The 19,975-nt window shown below is 36.5% G+C and overlaps 1 protein-coding gene across 2 annotated transcripts in view; it reads right to left on the reverse strand.

Moving 5' to 3' along the window:
* Positions 1 to 19,975, reverse strand: part of TENM1 (teneurin transmembrane protein 1) — a 630,397-nt gene that overhangs the window by 326,282 nt on the left and 284,140 nt on the right. For both annotated transcript variants that reach the window (XM_011936960.1, XM_011936959.1), the window contains exon 6: positions 5,431 to 5,583. In XM_011936960.1, coding sequence (XP_011792350.1) covers positions 5,431 to 5,583 — 153 coding nt within the window. The remainder of the gene's footprint in view (positions 1 to 5,430; positions 5,584 to 19,975) is intronic.

Consider the following 19,975-nt stretch of genomic DNA (forward strand, 5'->3'; position numbering starts at 1 on the left):
AAAGAAAGGGTAACAATAGCTGCCACAGAATAAAATTATTATGTGAATAAAAGACATTAAAGTATTTTACAATTGTAAATGCGAAGTGCAAGCTGTTAGTGTTATATACATGTCAAAACTCCAAACTTATAAGGTAGGAAACTGGGAATTAATTGTTTGAATTACAACGGAATTCTCTGCAAGTACTTTAAATGGCAAATGTGGTTTACAAACTTTATAGACATACATTTCAACCTCTTTTCCTGGAGTATATCCCTTTTGTAAAAATAGGTCCACTTTTACTTGTATTGGCTCATTATTCTTCCTTAACTGCAGAATTTGAATTCACTAACTCATAGTGTGTACAGCTGAAAGGGATCTTAGAGATAAGTCAGCCTTGTGTTTTGTCAAAGCTTTAGCAGCTGCTCAGAGAATAGAGGGCAAATAAAGCAAAGAGGAAGGGAATGGGAGTTTTGCCAGGAATCTGCCCCCTTCCCTCGCTGTATCTGGAGAAACTTGGCTTTTATCTGTTTTCTATTTAAATTTGTAATTTCTGGGTAAGATTTAATTTGTAAAAAGGTTTTCTTTGCCCACTAGCCCCACCTCTTTTCTGCCCCTAGAAAGGGTTGAAAGCCAATTCCCTTATTTTTCAGATGAGAAACTGGAGCCTGGAAAGGTGAGGCTCTAGTTACTATTAGGTCTTGGCTCAAGCATCTTCACGACAGGCTATAAATTGTGTCATATCAATCAGCTGTATTTTGTTTACATGGTCGTATATTCAGCAGACACTGACTAGAAAAACGTCATTTTTTTCCAACTTTGTGGAGATAGATCGTGCAGGATGAATTTAAAAGAAATGCCACTTTCCCCGAAGGCCAGGCTTTTGCAAAATTGTAATGGAGATAAAGACTGCTTTTAGTATTCTTTAGTTCTCTCTTTCCCCACCCATCCTTCTTTGTTCCCAGTGTTCTATTTTGGCATTCAACCTGCAGGAATTCAGTATCCTCGACTACCCAATAAATTTCATCTTCATTTATATTGCTACTGACAATACACGACTTTACCTGAGCCCTAATGCTCCCGGAAAACAATTTTGCTTAAGAAATTCCCCAACCTTTTGTTTTCGGAAATTCTCCCACTTTTTTGTGTCCTGGGAAATGACTTATGCAAAAAAACCATAACATCGACAACAAACAAACAAAAGCCCAAACAAACACACACAAAACACCCTTTCCTAAATTACTTAAGATAAAACTCTCTGTCCCTTCTTTCCCATGATTTCCCTAAGACTCATCTATAATTACACCCCTGAAAAGACCAAACACTGACTTTTCCCCTATTGCCTGAACCCACTGAAAGGCCATATACAGACCCTCCAATCTCCCGTTCTTTGTCTCATAAATAATCAGTTGAGATTAGAACTGCCTGTTTCCCTGAAACTAGCTAGACACAGAGATACACATTTCCTGTTCAGCTAACTGATACTTCCCCTGATTGCAACACGATCCCACCAGTAAATCATCTCACATGTAACACATCTACCCCTGCCTATATAAGACCAAGACAAAATCTCCCTATTGCAATAGCCTGAATAAAATCAATTTCTTTACTTGTTCAGTTTTTCTCTGTGATACTTCCTTATTGAAAACCTTTTCAGAAATTTATATATTTAGTTTATCTTATACTATTACAATAACAGGTGAAAAATACAAAATGTGAAACTCAGCACCTTCTCTTCTAATCCCAGCTCTTTCTTATGTGATCTCAACTTTTCTGGACCTAATTTTCTTCATTTCTAAATAAGGATATTGGATTTGATAATCTTTAAGATTTTAACGTTCTAATTTGTTGATAAATTATGTGGGGTAGTTAATTTTATTTATAGACATTACATAACTCAGGTCTAGGAATAAAGTCTTTTATTTGCTCATGTCCTCTGCTCTGTTTAAAGCAGTTGTTACATAATGTTTACTGGTTAAATAGTTATAGGCCAGGCACAGTGGCTCACATCTGTAATCCCAACACTTTGGAAGGCCGAGGCAGGTGGATTACTTGAGGTCAGGAGTTTGAGACCAGCCTGGCCAATATGGTGAAAACCCATCTCTACTAAAAATCCAAAAATTAGCTGGGTGTGGTGGTGGGCACCTGTAGTCCCAGCTACTTGGGAGGCTGAGGCAGGAGAATCACTTGAACCTGGGAGGCGGAGGTTGCAGTGAGCCGAGATTGTGCCATTGCACTCTAACCTGGGCGACAGAGCGAGACACCATCTCAAAAAAAAAAAGAAAAAAAAAAGTTATGACTAGTTTGTAAGCCTCTAATGTCGTGTGGGACTATTTTGGTACAATACTTTCAATTTTATAAATATTTATTTAATAATGACAACTAAAATTTTTCTGGTAGATTACAGCATGTAGTTGTGACTTATATCTACTTATTGAAATTCTAGAGTGTTAGCATACTAAACATCTATAATCAAATACTCTTGTTTTATATATATATACACATATATATGTATGTATATAATGTGTGTATGTGTGTATATATACACATATATATGTATATATATACATATATATATAACAACTGTTAATGAGAAACCAATTCCAGTAGAATTTGATGTTTCTTTAAAAAGTGTCATTCATCATTATCTGATGATGATAGTGATAATAGTTTTAAAATAATAGATTTTATATTGGTAAGTAGAGACCAAACTTTAAGGAGAGAAAATATTTCAATCTCTAGAAGGTCATCATTCACTGCAAAGTTCATACTGGTTTGAAAGCAGGTTCTATAGCACCTAACAGAATGTCAATGAAGTTCAAAAACCTCAAGGCGATTTTCCAATCTTTTGGTCCAATAGTAACTGCTGCTAAATTAAGCAATGTGTCAGGGACCGTGCTACATGCTTTATATCAATTGTTTAATTAACTCCTTACTATGACCATATGAGACAGGTACTATTATTATCACCCTTATGTTACAGATGAGGGCACTGGCTGGGCGAGGTTGTGTCAATTACTTGAGGTTGGAGAGATAATGATGGCACAGTTAGTATTTCAAGCCAGGTCTCTCTGACTCCAGAATCCAGGCTTTTAACCACAGTGCTATAATGCCCAATCTTCTAGGAGAGTAGAGAAAAAAATTTAAAAAGAATAGTCTGGTTGTCAGTTTCATATTTTAGTGCATACAGTATCAAGATACGCTTCTAGAGCTGTATTTATGGGATGTGTCTTATGTAGAAAATCATGAAAGGATATAACTGAACATTTGAAAATATCCTTCTACTGTATTACATCTTCTAAAAGGTTTGGATTAGTATACATATGGCATTAAAAACAGGAACTATGTTTTTACTTGGTGAGTAACATGCAGTAAAGACCTAATATAGCAAAACCATGATGTGCAGATATAGTTAAGGTTTTGTTCAGGCTTCCATAAAAAGTCAAGTTAAGCTAACAACTTGGTGTATGAGGCATCAACCTATAATGATTTTTCTTAATAAAGTATTTAATTGAAGTCAGTTTGCTCTGTTCGTTGTTATAATTGAGCAGAAACTTAAAGCATTTTTCATTTATGAAACTTGTCACAACACATTAAAAATATAGGTGAGTAGAATTTCTCTAAAATCTATCATGAATAGACTCTGGGGCTTTGCTTTCATTGTGTAAAAAGTTTTTTGTGGTCTTCACAGATGTTCCATATACGGATTTTGGTACAGTGTAGAAGTTAAGAGATTGGACTCTGGAATCAGACCACCACTTACTAGCTCTGTGACACTGGGCAAGTTACTTAAGCTCTCTGTGCCTCTGGTTCTCATTTGGATAACGGGGACCATAATGTGACCTTCATGATATAATCCATGTAAAGTGTCTGGAACAATTCTTCACACGTGGTAATTTTAAATTAATTTTAACCATCATCATCAACTTACTTTATGGAAAGGAATCAAAAGAGGTCTGAATTAGAATATAAAATCAAATATACTATAATGACAACTATGTGATGACCTGCTGTCTTGCATGCTTCGTTTTCCTCAGACAGATAAATTCTGATTTTTAGTGTGAATGGCAAGAAACCTTAGGTAGATAATACCAAATGATAGCCCTTGTACCTTCAGATGTAAGGGGATAAAATAGCAGAAGAGAAGGTAAGGGAGAAAAAGCAGGTAAGGGAGATAAGGAAGAAAAATCTGAGCAGTAAGCGTGGCAGACTTTTTTCTCTGCCACCTCTGACCCCTCTACTGTCCTCAGTCACTCTCGGCAGTAACAGTGAAACTGCTGGGAAAGGTCACTCCAGGCTAGAAACAAGTATTTTGAAATGAGAACATACAGCAAACTGCATCATGAATTGAAAACTAGAGCAAACTATAATATTTTCCTGAACCCTAAGCATTAATTTTTACTGAAGCATAGATTAAAGTTACCTTTTCAAAAGCAAACAAAAACAAAACGAAACAAAACCCACAAACAGCCCCCCACCACCAAAGGAATTACAAACACAAGGGAAGAGTAGTAACCCAAATAACTACTGCATTAAAAAATGATGTCTTAGTTGCAACTAATGAACCAAAATAAGGCTGTGTTACCACCTGCATAAAATTGTAAGTTTCTTGGAGGTAAGGTTTTGGTCATTCATTCATTTATTTATTTTTGATCTCAAATATTACCCAGGATATTGCTGACTATACATATTATTCTCAATTTCTACTATTTAAATTGACTTCCTGGAATTTTACATGGCTCAAGTCCCTCTGTACTGAAACCTATTTCAATAAATATATAAACTTCCAGCTATTTTCACTGCTTGTATATTAAGACTAAGATCATTCAGTGTGAATAAGATGTTGGGAGTGCTGTTACCATGACATTTATTATAAATAAGTCAGGTAGTTCAAGCTCACGTTGGTTAAACTTAAAAGTTCAGGACTCAAAGTGATTTTTTTTCCTTTCTCCCAACTAGGAAGAATTCATGTCCCCGAACTAGAAAAAAATCATGTTATCCAACTTTGACATAAGCATTCACCTTTACATTAAGCAGAAAAAGCTTTTTCATATTACAAATAGAAGAAATTTCCATATACCCTTTGTAAAATGTTATATATAAATGCTGGGCTTGGACACAGAGAACTTAATCAAAGTCCCACATTGCTTCAGGGTAGTTATATGTGAAATGCAATTTCCATTGTATTGAAGTCTCCATTCTGTAAATATTTATCTATTTTCAAAATTGCCAACATATTTGAAAAGTTTAATTGGTTTATACTCAAGGCACTAGAGACAGGGAAATTTTGCTTTCACAAGATATTTACACGCATTTATTCTGTCCACGTAGAGGACTTCTTTCAGGTGATCATAAAATTTAATGTGAAGTGAAACCATCCCAGCTACGGTGCTAATGACCAAATTAGAAGAAAAGTAATCAACAATCAATCAATCATTTTGATCACTGTACCTTTTTTCTCGGATTTATCAGAAACTTTTCCTCCAATTGGAGAGTAAGTAGTGTCCATGGACTCGGTCCCCCTGTTCCCTTTGCTAACTCCATTTGCATACAGCTCTCCTTCAACTGGCTGCAACTGCCAAGTCAGGCCGAACAAATGTACCGCTGCAAGAGAACAAGTCATACATTAATTTATTCCAGACTCACTGAGAAGATCTCCAAGCCAGGTATCCCTTTGCACCTAAAAATGTTACGAACAGTTTTCTTTTAGTTAGGCCAAGCAACTGGGAGTTTATACCTATACATCATACATGTAGCTACTTGCATGCTACAACACACATATAAGTATTACCAGTTGTTAAAGTAGCTGTTGTTAACATTTTGAGGCTAAAGCTATCCCAATGATAGGATTAGAAATTGGAATCAACTGTAGTACAATTAGACTTAGCTTCTCACTGCTGTGACCCTTTCGTTTTCCATTTCCCTTAGTCATGTAACACTAGTTTCCGTATGGAAACTGTTACAGAGTAATGGTGGACAGACTATCATGAGAACATGGAAGACCTTCTCTATGGTTTTAATTCAATTCAGTTCAGCAAATATTTCCTGAATGCCTAGTATGCATAAAGCCCTATGATAGTTGCTGCAGCTGTTAAAATGTAGATGCTTATTAGGGTGGGATTTGGTAGTAATACTAGGATAAAATAATATTATGCAGAATGATTGATATAAGACAGGTTTAAACTGCTATCAGAAGATTAAAAAGTACCCAGTGTTGGTCACTGTGCAGGAAGATGGGCACTCTCATACACTCCTGATGAGGGTATAAAAATACAGTGACCTTTTTTGGAGGGTAATGTGGCACCATTTATCAAATGAACTTAAAATCTGATTTACCCTTTGAGCTTGTCAGGCCTCTGAGCCAAAGCCAAGCCATCGCATCCCCTGTGACTTGCACGTATATGCCCAGATGGCCTGAAGTAACTGAAGAATCACAAAAGAAGTGAAAATGCCCTGCCCTGCCTTAACTGATGACATTCCATCACAAAAGAAGTGAAAATGGCCGGTCCTTGCCTTAAGTGATGACATTACCTTGTGCAAGTCCTTTTCCTGGCTCATCCTGGCTCAAAAAGCTCCCCCACTGAGCACCTTGTGACCCCCACTCCTGCCCGCCGGAGAACAACCCCCCTTTGACTGTAATTTTCCTTTATCTACCCAAATCCTATAAAACGGCCCCACCCTTATCTCCCTTTGCTGACTCTCTTTTCTAACTTAGCCCACCTGCACCCAGGTGATTAAAAAGCTTTATTGCTCACACAAAGCCCGTTTGGTGGTCTCTTCACACGGACGCGCATGACAGAGCTAACAATTTAATTTCTGTGAATTAACTATGAATGTTGCCAAAGTACAATGCTGTCTATTGTAACATCTGAAAATAATATTAGAAAGTTATAATCAATCTAAATATTCATCAAGAGGAGATTAATCAACTAACCAATGAGATAGTAAATAATACAAGATCATGTGGCTGCTAAAAATCATGTTGCAGAAGACCATGCAATGGTATGGGAAATATCCATAAGGTATCAAATGAAAAATATTAGGCTATTAAACATTATGAATAGTGTGATCTGAAGTGTGTGTGTTTGTGTATGTGTGCACATGTTCATGTCTGGAGAAAAAAAGGTTTGGAAGAATATACAGCAACATGTTAACAGCATGGGAAACTTACAGAGAATTTTTATTTTTTTCTTTATGATTTCTGTGTTTTCCATATTTTTTACAATGTACATGTGTAACATTTGCCATCTGGGAAAAAGGAAGCTTTTGCTTTAAAAGAAATGGTTTAAAGGAACAGTAGATTAAAATAGGTTGGGATGATCAAGAATAATTTTTGAAGGAAGTGGGAGTAGATACAGACCTTGAAGGATGTGTAGGGCTTTGACAGGTGACAACAATTGGTGGGGAGAAGGGACAGGGCTGAATAAAGTATGACTTTGTAAAGTACATGATGTATCTGAGGCAAAAGAAGTTGCTGGGGTTCACTGGAGCTTAGCTATGTGCTGGTGCTAGTGGAAGTTAAGGCCAGAAAGGAAGATTGGAGCCATATTGTAGAGGACACTGAGTGCCACACTTATACATTTAGATTCAACTTATTAGGCAACAGAAAGGCATTTCTATTTTTTGAGAGGCTGAGTGATATGATCAGAATTTTTGGAGGATATATTTGATAGTGGGGAGCACTGAAGGTTTTTAGGCAAATAACAGATGTAATAAAAAACATCCTTTGCAGAAAGATAAATCCAGTAGTAGTATGGAGAATGAATTGGAGACCTAAAGATTTGGCAAATAAGTCAATTGGGATGGCATTGCAATAATCTAGGAAATAAGTAATTAGTGCTCCAATTAGAGTAGTGTCACAGGAGTGTCTCAATTATTTGCAGTGGGAATGCAAAGAAGGAGATTTCTTAAGGAGAAATTGCATAAATGGCATTTCAGGATTTGGCAACAGGTCCTCTCTCCTCTCTCTCTCTCTCTCTCTCGCTCTGTGTGTGTGTGTGTGTGTACGTGTGTGTTTGTACACACATTCATACATGTGTATAGGTGTGCTGAGGGAGGGCATAGAAAAAAGTGAGGGAAAGGAGGGAGGAATCCAAAATGGTTAAGGTTTTGAGCCTAACTGAAACAATGGTGGAACCATTAATAGAGTTAGAGAATTCTTTATTAGCCTACCACTTGCTACAAATAGTTGGTGCTGGATTTGTTTTGTTGATTGATGACTATTTGAATATGTGGCTTGAGACCGGATGAGAAGATGCAAGGAATGCAATGAATTCAGCTTTTGGGGCTGTTGAGTTTCTGGGAATGATGGGCCCTCCAGATAGTGAATGCTAACGATAGGAGGTTTGAAGTTCTGGAGGATATTAGAGCTAGAAAAAGACTGAAAAGTCATATATGCACAGAGACAACAGTTGAAGTTGTGAGAGTGAATGAAGTCACTGAAGGGAGAGAATGTTAGGAGATAACAGTGCCTAGGGCAAAAAGCTGGAGAAACCTCTTGTTTGTTTTCTCATTGCATTTTTCAACATCAACCAAATCCTACCAAAAGGCAAAAAAAAAAAAAAAAAAAAAAGTGAATCTGCTCATAAGCCATTTCATATTTCTCTTTGTGTTCCTAGGTGAACTGAAAGGGGCTAATTAGTATGTGTAACACTCATGTATAGTATTTGAGTTAGTGACTGAGAACAGAGAAGGATAGCCTATTTAAAAATCATTCATCCACTTTTAGTTGGAGCTAAAGAGATTTCTAACACCTACTTCCTAATTTATCCTTAAAACTTTTAAGCATTTAATTGGTTTCTACCCTTTTCTTTGGATTAAGGCCAGTGCTGCCTGATGAATTTCTCTTGCAATTATTGGAAATAATTTTAACTCAAAGGATAGTGGTTCTGAGTAAGGTATGGTATGGCACATTAATAAAGCTATATTAGTGACATCCTTGAGATTTCCTTGCCAATGGACTCTAAGTTTGGTTTAACACACCTGTTCCAATTAGAGGTATTTTTCAGTTTTACAGAAAATTTGGTTTACTCTGCCTCCCAAATAATTTGAATATGATGGATAGTAGGAGCTATATTGAAAATGTGTTTCATTCCTTTGGTTCAATTACTTTTGTAAAATTAGATGGACCATATGTAACAAAAGGCAGAGCAGTTTTCATTTAGAAGGCTAAGGGGGTTATTCTATATGCTTTAAGTTGAGCCAGTTTCCTGGGGCACTTGAAAATGTGAGAAAATGCATGTGGTGGGATTCACTTCAAAATATACAAGGCAAGGATTAATTTTTCACCATCAAATGAAATGGACTGCTTCCATTCAATCAAGACAGATAAAGAGGTATGGGCACATTTAGTAGAACACTCTTTGAGAGCAGTGAAGCTTGGGAATTTTTCGAACTTGCTATATCTTTCCCAGGGAACAAGCTGTTTGTAATATACATTTGTGTGAATATATGATGAAAGTTAATTATTTGCTACAGACCACAGACAGGTATCATGGCAAGGCTACTGGCCTTTTATTTCTTCCAAACATAGGTACTTGCCAACCAAAATGGCTATCAGATATAAACAACTAATACAGTCTAACCAGTACACACTGGCTGAATGTCAGCTTTAGATACAGTATAAAGACAGCTTCCTCAGTTTCTAGTGGATTGCCATCCAGATTTATGCCATGTGTTTAGAGTCACACTGTTTAGGTGAGTCCCCCAAACCCAAGAATAGACATTATGAGCCAATTGGCTAGAATAAGGGTAAAATTAGTAATGAACAAACAGGGCAATATTAAGTCATATTCACACGTTGATTCAACAAATACTTTTTTTGAGTGCCTACTCTATACCAGGCAGTGTTTTTTTTTTTTTTTCTCCTGAGTTTACAACAGCAAACAACATAAGAAAATCTCTACCCTCCCAGAACTTATATGAGAGCGTAGTGGGTTAAGACAGGCAAAGAAAAAATACATGATATAAAATATAAGATAGAATATAACTGTTATGGAAACAAACCAAAAAACAAAAAACAACAAATAAACTAGGTAACGTTGGGTAGTTATAAGTGCTATGAAGGTAACAATAGGTAAGGGTGGTCAGAGAAGCCCTCTTGGAGGAGGTAACATTTGAACCAAGATTATAATGAAGTGAAGCCATTGTGAATATCTAGGGGAAGAACCTTCCAGGAAGACAAAACAGAATTTATAGAAAGCCCTGAAGTCTTACATGAAGTGTGTGAGAAATACTAAGGAGCCCAGTGTGAGCTCAGTCAGAAAGGCAAAGAGTGGTAGGAATACTCATACACATAAGTACCAGACCCATAATCTTGTTACCTCAGTATTGCAAACTGGTCACCAACAAATAAGAATTAGAAAGTAATAAACCTAAAATCTCACATACCAGAATATATACATTCAAATGAGCACTGCTGGTTAAAGTAGATGTAATATAAGTAGTCCTGACTGTAAGTAAGGTCAAATTTACTGTTCCCTAAGACATATATAACACACACACACATATATCTCATATATATATATATATACACACACACACTCAATGAATGGAGATGGATGCTACCCAGATCTCTGAGGGAGTACTCATCCTGTTATTTGCATTTCACTGAAACTCAGTGGTTGGATAGAATGTTTATGTCTATTCAAATATTCCAGGAATGATGTAGTTTCAGCAGATTAAAAATGGCAGTCCCTAATGCTCTTTTAGCAAATGTTCCCTGGTGGTGAGTCCTGTACATTTTATTATTATTCTCCTTCTTGTTCTATCCAATTGCAAAGAGCCATGCTCTAAAATTATAAATTCATTACACAGTTCAGGTATGAATGGATTGTCTTGGCTGTCCTCAATTCCAAATTCAATCAAGTACCTTGGAACTCAAGGCAGGCTGACTCCATGTACAGAAGCTCTTCTTAACTTACGCATTTCTGTAGAAACCTCCAAGTCTCTGTTTTCTCTCTGCATACTGTTAGAATGTTGGACTTTGTTTCTCATAAACAAGACTGGTGGTCTCTATTAACATGTGTAATCAATAATCCTTTCCCATCCCATTCCACTCTCTTTCAAGAGGCAATCATTGACTTAAAAAAAACAAACAAACAAACCCACAGGAATGCATCAGAAGTAAATGTGGGAAATACATGCTGAATGACTTAGGTCTATGCTATTCAATATGGTAGCCACTCATCACATGTGTCTATTGCACACTTGAAATGTGGCTAGTCAGAGTCGAAGACTTCGTATAAAAGAAAAAATATAAAAGATCACATTAATATTTTTATATTAATTACACATTGAAATGAAAATATTTTTGATATATCCGGTTAAATAAAATATGTATTTAATTTCACCTGTTTCTTCTTACTTTTTTAATATGCCTACTATAAAACTTTAAGTTACATATATGGTTCACAATGTATTTCTGCTGAGCAGTGATGATCTTGGACTATCTACAACATTTCACAAAGAGATATGGTTCTCTTTTAGCACCCTGTCATAGAATCTACCATACTATATTAAAGATATCTGTTTACATGTCTGTCTCATCATTATTAAGCACTCCAAAGGCAGGAACAATGCCCTCTGCATTTTTCTGTTCCTGGTACCTAACTCTGTGATTGGTAGTCAGGAAGTACTCTTCATTGCTGATAGGAGTGTAAAGTGGTAAAGTGGCTTTGGAAGGCAATGTTGATATATATCACAATTTAAATTGAGAATATTCCTTGACCAAGGAATTCTACTTCTAAGAGTCTGTACTAAAGAAATAATCACATGTGGGGCATAAAGGGGCATGTGCAAGGAAATTCACTATTGCATTGTTAATATATTGACTTTATTAATGCAGTTAAAAATTAGAACAACCAATCTATGGAAGAGTGGGACACCTGTACTATGAAATCCTTTGTAAGAATTAAAAGGACTGATACTGAGAAATTATCAGATTGAAGGAAACTAAGGAGACAGGATGACTAAATACAATATGTGGATCTAGAAAGAATCTTGTAACAGAAAAGACTGTGGAAAACTGGAGAACTCTGAATTAAACTCTAAGTTTAGTTAATAACCTCATACCAATGTTAATGTCTTAGTTTTAGTAATTGTACTATGTTTGTGCAAGATGCTAATATTGGAAGAAGCTCAGTGACAGGAATACAGTGATTCTGTGCTATATTTGTAACTTTTCTGTAAGTCTAAAATTATTTCAAAATAAAAAGCCAAAAAGAGAGAGAAAAAGGACTGATCCAGTGATATGCTGGAGCTGGCTTATACTGGTTTACAAAAGCCAACTGTGCACGTCTCTTCCCAATTCCACCTCCAATGACTTTACATTGGCAGTTGAAATTGACCATGGCGAGTGTATTTACATCCTGGGAAATAGCAAATGTGGCAGATCAAGGCTTTTTGGGCCAGAGAACTTGTTAAACATTTATCAGCACATCACTGGATGATCTGTATGTACTGACATGAAACAAGCTCTAAGATTTTATGAAAAATATTGTAGAACAATGCATATTCTATGAACTGGTGTAAGTAGAACATATGTATTTAAATATATATATCTTTAAATATATATTTTAAATGCGTAGAAAGAGACCTGAAAAACGAATTCCAAACTATTGATGTTTAGAGTAGGGAGCTGTGAAAACCAAGAGAATACTTTGACATTTTCATAGTATTGTTAGAGTCTTTTACAATGATAATGCATTCATGTATTATTATATAATTTTAAAATACCAGGTCCTCAACAAACCTTTGTTAAGCTCAACGAATAGTTTCATTGTTTTATTCTATCTCTTTTATTGCTGTTTTCTGTCTAAAATTGGGCTTTTCAAAACAGTTCAAAGCAGCAGAACCATTCAGCAATTAAATATGAACAGTTTCTAAATACATAAAACAGATAAAACAGAATTTGATTGAAAGGGATTGGCTGTCCAAAAGATCCAAAGAAAATAGTTTGAAATCTAGTGGCTTAACAAATTATCTTCAAAATATCTGAAGAAGGAAAATTTGGGTGTTGGGAAGAATTCCTTTTAGGTATTTAAATTTATTGAAATATATTTATAGTGCTGCTGTCAGGAGACAGGACCCTTTTTCATGTTATTATGTATCTTTCGGGGTTTTGTGTCCACTCTCTTACAGGTAATTTTTGAATACACTTAACAATAAATAGGGCTTTGATAATAAATATACAAGTTAACTTTGAAATTATAAGACTTTTAAGGCAAATGTAACTTTGCTTTCAAGGAATTCATCTTGCACCTTAAAATGCATACATATTCAGCTAGGGGTGTTATATTTATTTGTTGCAATAATTTTGGGGTATTATTTTCTAAATCCACTAAATAAACCTATTTAGAAAATTTGAAATCTATCTTACAAATAAAGTCCTGACCATTATGGATCATGTCCTACTTCACAGCATGCCAAGACAAAAGCATATAATATTTTCCAAGATACTTTGTTTTCCCTTTTTGTCAGCATTCTCCCCCTACTAGTTCCCTTCATGTTCCTTCAGGCTAGGGAATGCTACAGCTTTTGTACTTTACTTCCAAGGCTTGTCAAAGCTACAGATCTGCTTGTATGTTGGACAGTTCCCTTCCTGAAAAATATACGAAGCACATTACCCAGATGGTGACCCCTGATGACTTCAGGCTTTCAACTTAACTCCCGTGGGAAGCAATTTCACCAGACCGATACTTCAGTGGCCGTGATGTGAGACTAGATGCTTCTGCAATAAGGAATATCACTGCAAAAATAAATGCTACTTGAATTAAATGCAGTGACTGCCAACATTATAGAAACCAGGTTATCTTTCCATCTTAAAACAAATCCCATTTTTATTACATTAAACATCAAATTGGCATATGAGTGAACTATAACCCTTTGATAAATTACCTTCAGATCTGAGTTTTATCCTGATAATAGCCATATTACTTGCAGGATTGAAAACTATTAGTTTTCAGAGAAGCATTTTTCAAGAACTAAATAAAAGAAGTAATGCGTGTTTATTTATGGTATCTACTATTGCCTCAGCAGTTTCGTTCAACTTTTCTCTTTTTTTCCTAGGGCTATACATATACATTTTATACTAAAAATATTATCTGTGCTTGCACTACATCATGAACATAAATAAAACATACTTAAATGTTTCTTCTCAAAGCAATTTAAATGTAGTCAATATGGTTTTGAGGTCTCTTTCAAACATTTTCGAAAGCCCAAAAAGCTGTTGTGTCGTACATAGGTAGAATTCCCTTTGGAAGAAAGAACTTCACTAATTAAAAGAAAAAAAAAGAAAAGGCATTTTAACTTGAACTGTTTTACAAAACACATTTTGCAAGTCTGCCATGATGAAACATTAAAATTAAATGCCAATTAAGAAAAGATAGAGATAGTATAACAGAGGCAATGAGGACACCTTTCTTGTTGCTCCACATGTTTGAATCCCTACTTTTCCTTTCCTAAATGAAATGAATTATTCTCTATTGCAGCATGCTTTTTTTTTTTTTTTTTTTTGCCTTAGTATGGTCCTAGTTTTATCCAATACTCAGGTTGGAAAAGATCCTATCAGAGTAATAAATCATTTTAATATCCCAGTTCTATATTATATTATCTTAAAACTTTCATTTACTGTGTATTTTATATTTTCCATTCCAAGACTACAGCAATATTTATAAATAACATGTCTAGTTAGGTACCTTATCACAGGTTTAATATATGATCTCCATTTGCAGTTGTATAACAGGCCCATCTGTGTATTCCTTATCAGACAGGCACAATTATTTAGTGGTTTCATCTCAACTCACAGCACCAATAAGTGCTCTCCATAACTCAAATCTTATTTATTTTTGTATTATTATTGGCTTTGTAGAGTCAGGAAGAATAAGCAGCATAATGATGGGATAAATTTAAAAAACAGTTTAATGAATAATGTAGCAAAAATGTAAATTTAGACAGGAATCAGTACTTTTAATTCTTCTTTAAAATTTTATTTTTCTTTTCTATTTTACTTCATTTTCTGCTTAACTAATTCTCCCTTTCTCTATGGTCCAAATCACTGCCAATCACTTCATTATTGATGATGGGAGTTTCTTAGGTTCCTAAATATTCTCCTATTCTCTTTCCTGGTTTGAGTACTTATTGGCAGTAGTAACCAGGTTATTTTAAAAAGGTACAAATACAACTTGTGACTATAGAGAGTAAGAAATAGACATACACAGCTCTCTCTGCCTCTTACCCATTTGACTTGTATATATTTAAATGTTTAAAATGGAAATGTATTCATTGATTTATATCCACAACCTCTCGTAGCTGATACTTCGAAACTCACTTTTCTGAGTTACATCATGTAATCATAGCCATAAATATGTGGTATGTGTCCTTCTGCAAACTTTTAGATATTGGAATTTTAAAAACCCTGTTACTAACTTATTATTCACAGTTAATGTTAAGGAGCAGGGCTTATAAAAGGCTGGGAAGACAGGATGTGATAGAGAAGATGGAAAACAATGAGTGGTGAAAAACTATGAAACCTTCTTATCTGTCTTATAAGATGTGAACAGATGAGGAGGTAGAGAGAATGAAGTGGTGATTATAATGACCCAGTTTGTTCGGGGTTTTCTGAGGTGACACCATGATAGTGTTCTTCTGAAACAGTCATCAATGTATTATTAAAATGGGGTTGATTCATGATCTGGATCCTCAAGTCTTCTTTCATGCAGTAATTATTTGTTGACTGGTTCCTATGTATTAGACATTGTCCTAGTTGCTGAGGATACAACACGTATTATTTGGTTGCAAAAAGAACTGGCCCTGTTGGGGATTTCACTCTGTGTAAAGGGAGGCAGTTGTCATGCGTTATAATAAAGAGCAGAGACTCTGGAGCCAAGGTTTCTTGGTTCAAATCTCAACTGCTACTAGTGTGTGTAATAATCTTGGGTAAGTTAATCTCTGCTTCTCAGTATCCTCTCCATAAAATGTGCACAATAACAACATCTCCATAAGGTTGTTGGGAAGACTAAATGAGTCAGTATATATAAAGTACCTAGAAAAAAATGTCTGGCACATACTAAATGCCCAATAAAGGTTAGCAATCATTATTAAGCCTGGTTAATTGATCCCTTTACAAAACCATCCTGGAAGTGGAGAAAGGCAGAAAGTCATTGATTCATTGAATTCTCTACTTTCCTGCCCTAGGAGATGATTGTGTAGTTGTGTTTCTCTGGAGAGAGTAATATAGAGGGACTCAAGCCTTTGAGAGAACTTCAGCTGCCATCTTCACATAGCTGTAGAGTTAAAACAAAAACCTCACCTAATTTCCTGATTCCAAATCCTTGACTTAATATACAACATTCATTCATTTATCTTCCCATCTCCATCAACATCCTTCAAAGCTGCAAATTTCTTTAATTTCCTTTCCTCTATCATCAGGGCACTGGGGATCTGGAAGTTGTATGTTTTGGGTTTTCTTGGTAAAAAGATTCCAGAAATTATCCCTACGATTTTAAAAGGTATCGTCATTTCCTAGTAGAGTACACTTTTATAAAGGTTAGCATAAAGCAGTTAGAGTCTCATTTTATGAATCATAACTGATAATTCTCACATAGCTATATAGTATGAAATTGGTCCCAAGAAAACTTTCAGCTGAGTTACCTAGAACAAGTATGCAATCCTGGGTGATGGATTGTACTCTGTTAAATTGATCTGCCCAAATAAGGGAATCTATCTGCAACATAATAAAATCATGGTATGTTAGAGCTCAAAAAGACCACAGAGCAATCCAGTATAATTTGGAAAGGAGGGGGCCAGTAAATTTAAAGTGAAGAAGCCTGGAAAACACTACCTCAGCTGGGTAATCATCAATGATAGCACGTACATGATGGCACGGACACCTGATACGATGTAATGATAATGGCACCTCTGTGGTCTTCCTCTCCAAAAGCATACTGCCAGTTTAAACATAAGCATGACATCAGCAAAACCCAAATTGAAGGACATTAAAAAACAACCTGGCCAGTGCTACTCAAAATTGTCAATGTCATCTAGGTCAGAAAACTGCTACAGACCATAGGAAGATAGGAAAACATGACCCAATGTAATATCCTATTTTGAATTGGATCCTGGAAAAGAATAACTGGTGACATCCAAATGAAGTATCAAATGCAGTTAACAGTAATTATTGATGTTCATTTCCCAGTTGTGACAAATGTGCCATGGTAATATAGGACATTGACAATAGGAGAAACTATGACAGCCTTTTGTACTATCTAAGACAAAAAATAGGAGAAACTAAATGAGGAGTATATGGTAATTCTCAGTACTATCTTTGCAACTTTTCTGTAAGTCTAAAAGTGTTCTACAATTAAAAGGATATTTTGGAAAGAACATAACACACAAGCCATTTGCCTCAATCTCCTCATTTTACAAAAGAGGAAAATAACACCTAAAGAAAGGAAATGCTTTGCACCTAGGACACAGAGAGCTGACACTAGGATCCTGTGTTTCTACCTCAGTCTTGTTTCACCCAAACACACTGATTCAGTCTTACTTAAGGCCAAGAGAATATGTAATCCATTTCTTCTTTTCAATGACATTTAGTACTGAAGTAATTTGACTGGAATATCGGGCTAATTAGGCCGATGTTATAGGTTAAGTTTTAATTCCAACCAGTTACTTTTGCATAGAGAAAAATTCCACTATTTGTCATAGCCTGATTATTCAAACTATTTTTTTCCCATCAATCTCAGGTAAGTACATAAGAGAGAAATGGGAACTCTCTAAAAATCCTCCAATTCAAAATTCATGTACATCTGCAAAATAATCTTTTTATAATGACACTTAAATTTTATTGAATTACTAGGTCACATGTAACTGAAGTAAAATATACTCTACATATTTTCTATTGGTTCTACAATCTTTTCTCTTGTTTACTTCAATCTTCTTAGCATTTTTGTCAAAATGGATCACTTTGTTGTCCTAAGCTTTGTTCACTGTTTTTGAAAAAGATGCAAGTTTCTCTTTAAAGAAAAGGTAGGCAGTGGGAAGTTAACTCAATTTCATATCACCCCTGAAAACGAGTCAAATTTTTTTCTTAATGTTTCCTGAAATGCTTTACCATGATATCAATAGATGTGGGAAAATAATATGGGAGTATTTTAGTTTCATTATTTTTGTATGGTTTGAAACTGTAATTTTGGATTTTAAACAATGTTAAAATATGCAGTTTATGTTAAAATATTTAATACATAAAATTTCTTATAAATCAGTAAATATCAGCTGTACCTTTCAATAGAAACATGGACAAAAGACATCAATAGGCAATTCACAAAAAAGAAATGCAAATTAACAGAGACAACTTAAAATATTCAACCATAGTGGTAATTTTAAAATGCAAGTTAGAGAAGCGATGTCAACAATACGGCAGAATAGGCTTTTCCAGTGCTTGCCCCCTCATGGAAACATCAATTTGAACAATCATTCAGCTAAAAGATTCCTTCACAAGTGCTAAGGAATTCAGGTGAGAGATTACAGTATCTGGTGGAGCACAGATTAAAAAAAAAGATGCATCGAAGAGGGTAAGAAGAATAGTTTTGCATTACCTGCAATACTACTCTCCCAGGCTTACAAAGCACAGTGTGGAGAGAAATACCTTCCATGTGGGAGAAGAGAGTGAAGTGAACATCTAACTTCACTGTAGAACCCAGTATCATGTCCACCCCAGGGAACCCTGGTGCCAGGCCGGCACCCAGTGACCAAGCTTACAGGCCTACCCTAGTGATAGGCAAGGCCTCAAGGCCTGAGACTCCAGGTTGGTCCACATAGACCCAAGCTCCAGGATACCCACTAAACATGGCTGGTCCCTGTGGCTCCAGGCTTTAGGCTAGCTCCAATGGACTCAGGCTCCCACCCCAGTATCAGGCTGGTTCCTGTGGATCTGACCTTTAGTACAGCCACTGCCAACCCAAGATCCAAATTCATCATAGCACAAGGATGGCTCTTATAGCCCTAAGCGGCATTCATTCTTCATGGCCCAAGGGTTTAGGCCTACCCTAGGGCCAGGCCATCTTCCATGGCCCCAGGCACCAGTCTGGCACTGGTGAACCCAAGCTCCAGGCTCAACCATCATTACTGACCCAAGAACCAGGATGCCATTACTGACCCATGCCCCAGGCCTACCAGCCCAAGGATTTCCGCAAAGCCAACCCAGAGACTTTCCCTGCTGGCCCACACAGAATCCCTGGACAAGCTGACAGGCGAAGAGCTTTTCCTGGTGAAACCAGTCTTTAATGATTGGAGAAGGTGCCAAAGCCACAAGGATCAAGAATAATCAGGGAAACATGACACCACCAAAGGAAAAACAAAAACAACAACGCCAAAGCACCTGTAACCAACTCTAAAAAAATGGATAGCTAGGGCATGCCCAAGATGGCTGAATAGGAACAGCTCCAGCCTCCAGCTCCCAGCGTGACTGACACAGAAGACCGGTGATTTCTGCATTTTCAACTGAGGTACCGGATTCATCTCACTGGGGAGTGCCAGACAATCGGTGCTGGTCAGCTGGTGCAGCCCGACCAGCGAGAGCTGAAGCAGGACGAGGCATCGTCTCACCTGGGAAGTGCAAGGGGGAAGGGAATCCCTTTTCCTAGCCAAGGGAAACTGAGACAGACAACACCTGGAAAATCGGGTAACTCCCACCCTAATACTGCACTTTACCAAGGGTCTTAGCAAACGGCGCACCAAGAGATTATATCCCACACCTGGCCCAGAGGATCCCACGCCCACGGAGCCTCCCTTATTGCTAGCACAGTGGTCTGAGATCTAACTGCAAAGTGGCAGCGAGGCCGGGGGAGGGGCGCCCGCCATTGCTGAGGCTTAAGTGGATAAACAAAGCCACCGGGAAGCTCAAATTGAATCAATACTGAATTTATTGAGAGTTTTTAGCATGAAGGGCTGTAGAATTTTGTCAAAGGCCTTTTCTGCATCTATTGAGATAATCATG

Source organism: Colobus angolensis, unplaced genomic scaffold (genome assembly GCF_000951035.1).
Source record: "Colobus angolensis palliatus isolate OR3802 unplaced genomic scaffold, Cang.pa_1.0 Scaffold159, whole genome shotgun sequence".
Lineage (NCBI taxonomy): Eukaryota > Metazoa > Chordata > Mammalia > Primates > Cercopithecidae > Colobus > Colobus angolensis.